The sequence below is a fragment of the Molossus molossus genome, unplaced genomic scaffold (genome assembly GCF_014108415.1).
Source record: "Molossus molossus isolate mMolMol1 unplaced genomic scaffold, mMolMol1.p scaffold_m16_p_3, whole genome shotgun sequence".
NCBI classification, from domain to species: domain Eukaryota; kingdom Metazoa; phylum Chordata; class Mammalia; order Chiroptera; family Molossidae; genus Molossus; species Molossus molossus.
This window is the reverse complement of record NW_023425366.1, coordinates 105,639,324-105,646,919: the sequence shown is the minus strand read 5'-3', so window position 1 is coordinate 105,646,919 and position 7,596 is coordinate 105,639,324. Positions and strand designations below refer to the sequence as shown.

The 7,596-nt window shown below is 42.2% G+C and overlaps 1 protein-coding gene across 1 annotated transcript in view; it reads left to right on the top strand.

Annotated features, from left to right (window-relative positions):
- The first annotated feature begins 1,355 nt into the window (after nt 1-1,355).
- The window catches only part of TMC5 (transmembrane channel like 5), a 43,247-nt gene continuing 37,006 nt past the window's right edge, over nt 1,356-7,596 (top strand). Inside the window, exons 1-4 of the mRNA XM_036279794.1 lie at nt 1,356-1,690; nt 1,744-1,752; nt 1,805-2,242; nt 6,710-6,867. Coding sequence (XP_036135687.1) covers nt 1,356-1,690; nt 1,744-1,752; nt 1,805-2,242; nt 6,710-6,867 — 940 coding nt within the window. The remainder of the gene's footprint in view (nt 1,691-1,743; nt 1,753-1,804; nt 2,243-6,709; nt 6,868-7,596) is intronic.

Sequence of the window (7,596 nt, the reverse complement as noted above, 5' to 3'; positions counted from 1 at the left end):
AACACCATTCATCTAATGCTTGCTTGCCTGGAGATATTTTTGTGTTTTATTTTCTTGCTTCGCACCCTTCCCATATCGTTCAGTCCACAAATCCTTTTTCTTCTTCCTTTAAATTTTCTCCCGTATTTATTTATTTATTTATTTATTTATTTATTTATTTATTTATTTTACTGATCCTACTGACACTACATCAGCAGTTCCAGGCTAACAGTCTATCACTGGACCAACCCTAGTGACACAAGAACGCGTCTTTCCCGGTTATTCTAGTCAAAGTCTTAGAAGACTGACTTGGGTTACCAGCCCATCCCTGGGGCCAGGGGCATGGTGGACACTGATTAGCCAGGCCTGGGTTATGTGACCATCCTTGGTATCAGAAATGTCATTAACTCTTCCTGAATCACCTGGACCAAGAGTGGGGGAGGGGCAGATGCCCAGAGGAAAATAAGGGCATTGATGCTAGAAGAAGGGAAAATGAATAATAGACAAGTAAAAGCAACCGGTATCTGGCACACTTATAAATGAAAATGCCAACACTTCTGATTTCAACATAAGCTGTGTTTATAGATTAGAACTCATGGAATTCATAAAATCATATTTTCAACTGGAAGGGATGGTACCAATTATCTTCTTACCCAAGTCCTCTAGTTACCATGAACCATTCTTCCTTCGGACACTCATACTAATTTATGCTTTGAACCCTAGGACCACTAGTGCAATCAAAGTGCTCAAAAGTCCTGGTTCCTTGTAATCTTTTGGTTCATTGTACCCCTCCTTCCCAACCAAGGGATTATATTGGTCAGGATATAAGTTTGGCCACACGAATCAGATACCTGAAAAGCAGTGGTTTATGTAAGGTAAACATTTCTCTTTACATAAAAGCCCAAGCTGATATAGCAGCACTGATCTGTGACATCATCAGCAACTCAGGCTCCTTCCCTTTGTTATGCTGCTATCCTTAAGGTGGGTGCTGCCTTTGTGTGCATGCCCAAGAGGGCACACCATCGTTTCCACACTCCAGCCCACGGGAAGCAAGGACTGAGAAAGGGAGGAATACCTCTTCCCTCTAGGAGCACAACCTGAAAGTTGTCTATATGGCTTCTCACACCCCATTGACCACGCTAACAGCAACTAGTTGTACGGGAGACTGGGAAACATAGACTTTATTCTGGAAAGCTCTGTACGCAACCATGTGAAAAAGGACAAAAGCTAGAAGATAATTGGCAATCTCTGTAGGGGAGAAAGACAACCATCTGATCTTTTTCTTCCTTTTTGTTTTTCAGATTTAAGAAAAAGATCCCCGAGTAATGCAAATGCAGGAACATTTGAACATTCCAGGGTAAAGGATCTGTCCCAGCATGTCTGCCTACTACAGGAATAACGGGTATGAGGAAGAACCAGATTACCCTGACTATTCACGGTCCCAGAACCACACGCAGGGCAACTGGAAAACTCGGGATTATCCAGATTCTCTTGGTCCTCTGAACAACTCAGATTACTCCAAAAGCAGGAGGAACCCATACTCTGAAGACTCCAGAAGAAATCCAGACTATCCCAGGTCTCTAGCAGAACCGGATTATCCTGGGTCTTTGAGTCATCCAGATTATTCTGGCACCAGAAACAGTCCATACTCTGTAGGCTCCAGAAGAAATCCAGACTATCCCAGGCCTCTAGCAGAACCAGATTATCGCGGGTCTCGGAGTAATTCGGACTACCCTGGCACCAGGAGCAATCCGTACTCTGCAGGCTCCAGAAGTTCAGACTATCCCACATCTCTGGCAGAGCGAGATTATCTTGGATCTTGGAGCAATCCATACCATCCAGACTCATTCAAAGAGCCAGACTACCCTGAATCTCAACGAAATCCAGGTTCCAGAAGCAGTGGAAACTCTGCGGGCTCCAGAACAAACCCTGACTATCTTGGCTCTTTGGGGGAACCAGACTACCCTGGAGCTCAGGGAAACAGTAACTATCCTGGCCCCAGAGCCCATTCAAATCATCCAGGCTCCAGCAGGAATCAAGAATATGCTGGTTCCAGAATCAAACCACACATAGATACTCTGGGAAAGCCTGATTATCCAGGCACTGAGGATCAACCTTACTCTCCAAATTTTTTAGGGAAACCAGATTATTCTGGTGCTGAGGACTATCGAAACTCTCCAGATTTTTGGGGGGAGCCTGATTACCCAAATGCTGAGGATGGCTGTGATTATGGCTCTTCCAAGACTCCAGAAACAACCAGGGAGTAAGTGCATTCATCTTCTTCCACTGGGGGGTCAGGGTTCAGTCGATGAAACTTTGTTGGCATTGTTTGGGTTAGGGACATGTATGGCAGTTTGTGTGACCTGAAGTTGTGGTGAAACATTCATATCTATCTGTAGATTTCATCTGGGCCCTCAACTATCAGCCTGGACATATCTTTCCTCACCTCTTGCCTGGATAACATCTTCCTCAGTCTCCAGTTGGTATCTAATCCCTGTGAAACATTTAGATTCCCACTGTTTTGACCTGCTACTTTACAGGTCAAAACTTGATAGGTTAAGTCTTGAGAGTTATAAACCCAAACATTTTAACCAGAAGTATATCAACAGGAATGCATTGTAATAAGAAAAGCTTTTTGAAGATCTAACTCCTTGAACAAACTTTAATTCTTCAATTGGTTATCTTTGTGGCAGAGCCATAAAAAATTTTTTTATCTTCTATCAATTTCTGGTCATTGACAAATTTTATTAGGTGCAGTTCTGGACATTACAGTGCTAGTCTGGGTGACTTGGTTCTACCAAATCTAATTTTTCCTGGGTTAAATTTTTTTTCTTTATTGATATTAGAGAGAGAGAGGAAGGGAGAGAGAGAGATGGAAACATCGATGAGAGAGAACATCGATTGGCCGCCTCCTGCATGCCCCACACTGAGGATCAGGCCCATAACCTGGGCATGTGCCCTGATTGGGAATCGAACCTGTGATCTCTTGGTGCATGGGTCGATGCTCAACCACTGAGCCACACCAGCTGCACGTGAGTTAAGTTTTGTTTGTTTGTTTTTATTAATTTGTTTTTGTTACAGATGTTTCTCATTTTCCCCCTATTGAAACCCTCCTCCCCTTCCCCTGCACCACATCCCCAACTTTGTTGTCTATGTTCATTGGTCATGTATATATGCATGTAAGTTCTGTGGTTTATCTCTTCTCCCACAAACCCCACCTCCTCTGAGGCTTGTCAGCCTGTACCCCACCTCCATGTCTCTGGGTTAATTTTGTTCAGCAGTTTGTTTAGTTCATTATATTCCACAAATAAGTGAGATCATATGATATTTGTCTTTCTCTGTTTGGTTTGTTTCACTTAGCATAATACTCTCCAGGTCCTTCCATGCCATCTCAAAGGTTAAGAGATCTTTCTTACAGCTGCATAGTATTCCATTGTGTATATGTACCACAGCTTTTGAATCCACTCATCTACTGATGGACACTTGGGTTGTTTCCAGATCTTAGCTATTGTAAATAGTGCTGCTATGAACATAGGGGTACATATATTCTTTCTGATTGGTGTTTCAGGTTTCTTAGGGTATATTCCTAGAAGTGGGATCACTGGGTCAAATGGAAATTTAATTTTTAACTTTTTGAGGTAACACCATAGTGTTTTCCACAGTGGCTGCCCCAGTCTGCATTCCCACCAGCAGTGTACTAGAGTCCCCTTTTCTCCACACCCTCACCATCACTTGTTGTTTGATGATTTGTTGATGGCGGCCATTCTGACAGGTGTGAGGTGATACCTCATAGTTGTTTAAATTTGCAACTCTCTGTTGATTAGTGATGTTGAGCATTTCTTCATATGTCTCTTGGCCATTTGTATGTCTTTTTTGGAGAGGTGTCTATTTAGTTACTCTGCCCATTTTTAAATTGGGTTCTTTGTCTTCCTTTGGTTGAGTTGTATGAGCACTCTATATATTTTGGAAATTAGCCCCTTATCTGATGCATTATTGGCAATTATGGTCTCCCATACAGTGGGATCCCTTTCTGTTTTGATGGTTGTTTCTTTTGTTGTGCAGAAGCTTTTGAGTTTGATGTAGTCCCATGTGTTCATTTTTTCCTTTGTTTCTCTTGCCTCAGCTGTTGTATCAGTGAAATTCTGCTGCGCATGATGTCTGAGATTTTGTTGCCTACATTTTCTTCTAGAATTTTTATGGATTCACAGGTTACATTTAAGTCTTTTATCCATTTTGAGTTTATTCTTGTATATGGTATAAGTTGGTGTTCTAGCTTCATTTTTTTGCAGGTAGCTGTCCAATTTTCTCAACACCATTTATTGAAGAGATTGTCTTGGCTCCACTGTATGCTCTTGCCACCTTTGTCAAATATTAATTGAGCATATTGTCTTGGGTCAATTTCTGGGTTCTCTGTTCTGTTCCATTGATCTATCTGCCTGTTCTTGTGCCAGTACCAGGCTGTTTTGATTACAGAGGCTTTGTAGTATAACCTGATATCCAGTATTGTGATTCCTCCTACTTTGTTCTTCTTTTTCAAGATTGCTGTGGCTATTCGAGGTCTTTTTTGATTCGATATAAACTTTTGGAGTGTTTGTTCTAGTTCTGTGAAGTATGTCATTGGTATTTTGATGGGGATTGCATTGATTCTATAGATTGCTTTGGGTATTATAGACATTTTAATGATGTTAATTCTTCCAATCCATGAACAAGGTATGTGCTTCCACTTTTTTATATCTTTCTCTATTTCCTTTTTCAATGTCCTGTAGTTTTCTGCAAAAAGGTCCTTTACTTCTTTGGTTCAGTGTGAGTTAAGTTTTTCAATGTCATGTTGCCAACAAGATGTGACTCTTTTTTTTTTTTTTTTTTTATCCTCACCCAAGGACATTTTTCCATATTTTGTTCAGATAGAGTGGGAGGGAAAGAGAGGAAGAGAGAGAGAGAGAGAGAAACATTGATGTGAAAGGGACACATCGAGTGACTGCCTCCCACAAGACCCAACCAGGGCCGGGGACAAACTGCAACCAAGGTACATGCCCTTAGCGGGAACTGAACCTGGGTCTCTCTGGACCGCAGGCCGATGCTCTAACCACTGAGCCAAACCGGCCAGGGCAAGATGTGACTCTTTAGTAAGGATTAAAAAAAAAATCTATAAGAAGCCCTAGCTGGTATGGCTCAGTTGGTTGTAGTGTTATCCTGTACATCAAAATGTTGTGATTTGATTCTGGTCAGGGCACATTCCTAGGTTGCAGGTTCCATCCCTAGTAAGGGCATGTACAGGAGGCAAGCAATTGATGTTTCTCACATTGATGTTTCTCTCTCCTTCTCAAAAAAAATCAATAAAAACATATCCTCAAGTGAGGATTTAAAAAAAAAAAAATTGGAAACAAATTTTACTATGTAAAATTTTAACAATACATGCCTCATTTTGCATGTAATGTTTCAACTAGTAATATTTATGAAATCAACAAGAACTAATGGCTTGTATTTATCTCAAGGAACAAGGGTTTAGAATTTGGGAGTGTAGCAGGGTCAAAATGTCTTCAAGTCCTGAATAGTAGGATTAATAGGACCAGGTCAAAATGTCCTCCTTGGTCTTGTCCCCCCTGCTTGATTGATCATTATAAAATATACTCTGAGCCTGTCACTCCTTTACTTCTTCTCTTCCATGAATCCCTATAACCTCTGGGAGAAAGGCCACACCAGTGAGAACATTAAAAATGAGAATGTGCCCTGGCAGGTTTGGCTCAGCATTTAGAGCATCGGTCCACAGACCAAAGAGTCCCAGGTTTGATTCTGGCCAGGGGCACGTACCTCACTTGTAGTTCATCCCCGGCCCCGGTTGGGGTCGTGTGTGTGTCAACCTATCAGTGCGTCTCTGTCACATCGATGTTTCTCTCTCTTCCTTCCTCTCTCCCTCCTGCTCTATCTGAAGATAAATGAAAAAAAATATCCTGGGATGAGGATTAAGAAAAAAAAGAGAGAGGATACACTGGGCTAATTGTAAGATGCCAGCCTAAGACCAGCCTGACTTGATCTTCTTTCTCTTCTCCTCTCTCTTCTCTACCTTAACCTTATATTCGAGGTCAGTGGTTCTTGACCTTGGCTGATTCTGAGAATTACCTGATCACTTGGGGAACTTTAAAAACAAGGCAGATGATTGGGCCCAACTTTCAGGGCTTCTGATTTAATTGTCTGTGTGAGGCCTGGGAATTGGTGTATACATAAAATTGAGAACCATTGTTAATTGATTTTCATACTATTCCCTTTATATATTCTGCAGTTGCTGGTCTCACACCTTTATTTATGTTGTTCTTCACCCTAGGAATGCCTTCCTCTTAACTCTTTATGTATGAATTTGTCCTTCCAGTCCCAGCTTGAATATAGATTCCCCCCCCCCCCCCACACCTCAAAGTCCCAACCAGAATTATCCTCTCCTTCCTCTAAACTACTTGGGCCTGTTTTCTAATACTCATCAATTGATACTTGTATTATAGTTGCTTATGGTTGTTTCTAAGAATCTCTACCAGATTGTATTGGGAGTTCCTTGAGGATAGACACCCCATGTCTTTATTTTTGAGTCCTCACTCTCCAGCCCATGCCTAACACATGGTTAGCATTCAGTTGGCACTTGTGGATGGATGGATGGATGGATGGATGAATGGATGGATGGATGGATGACTGTCCTTATGTGCTACTGGATGGATACTGATCCACCATTTTGGGATTTCAGGGTGCTCAGCAGAACATCTTCAATCCAGCCCTCATTTCATCATGGGGCTGTTGGCCCCTTGGGCTTGCCTGTGAGAGAGAATGAAGATTACCATGAAAGCATTGAAATGAAGTCTGTGGAGATGGCAAATCCATATGGCCACTCTGGCCATGGTTATGGTAAGCATTGATTAAGATGAGGATCATATCCTGGGAAGAAAGTAAAGTTCCATGAACTTAAGGCAGTAATCATTACAGATTTACAGTAATAGAAGAGTTGGTTTATTCCTCCCCACTCAAACACCCACCTTACAAGGATTGAGAGCTCAATGCCTACAGAAGAAGCAGTACCATCAATTATCAGAACAGGCCAGGGAGGGGTTGTGTGTCTGAGAAGTGGCCAAGATTTAGGTTCGATGCATTGAAATTACGCAGAAATGTGGGTTCAGTGTGGCCAGGTCCTCAGATTTTTCTAAAGAAGAATCTGCTGTGTGTAAAGATTCAGCTCTAGGAGGCAAAGGAAATTCTACCAGTTCTCCAGACCGCAGGCCAACACTCTAACCGCTGAGCCAAACCGGCCAGGGCTCTACCAGTTCTCATCTTGTCGGAGGAAAGGGGAACTTGATACTGGTAGAAGAAGCCAGTTCACTATACAGAAGTCAATGTTATAGAAATGTAGAGCATTTTATAAGGACCAGAAACACAAGGACCAGAAAAGGGAGACAGTGGTCAGCCAAGAACAGAACGAGGGACCCAAGTGCTGGCTGGAGCAGAGGGAGGATTGCTCAGCCCTGAAAGGGCAGATGGGGAAGAGTTTGAAGCAGGCAGATGGGATGCATTACCGTGTACTAGTGAAGAACACTGACTGTTACACATTTACATAGAAAACATTCATTTGGGCTATTCCCA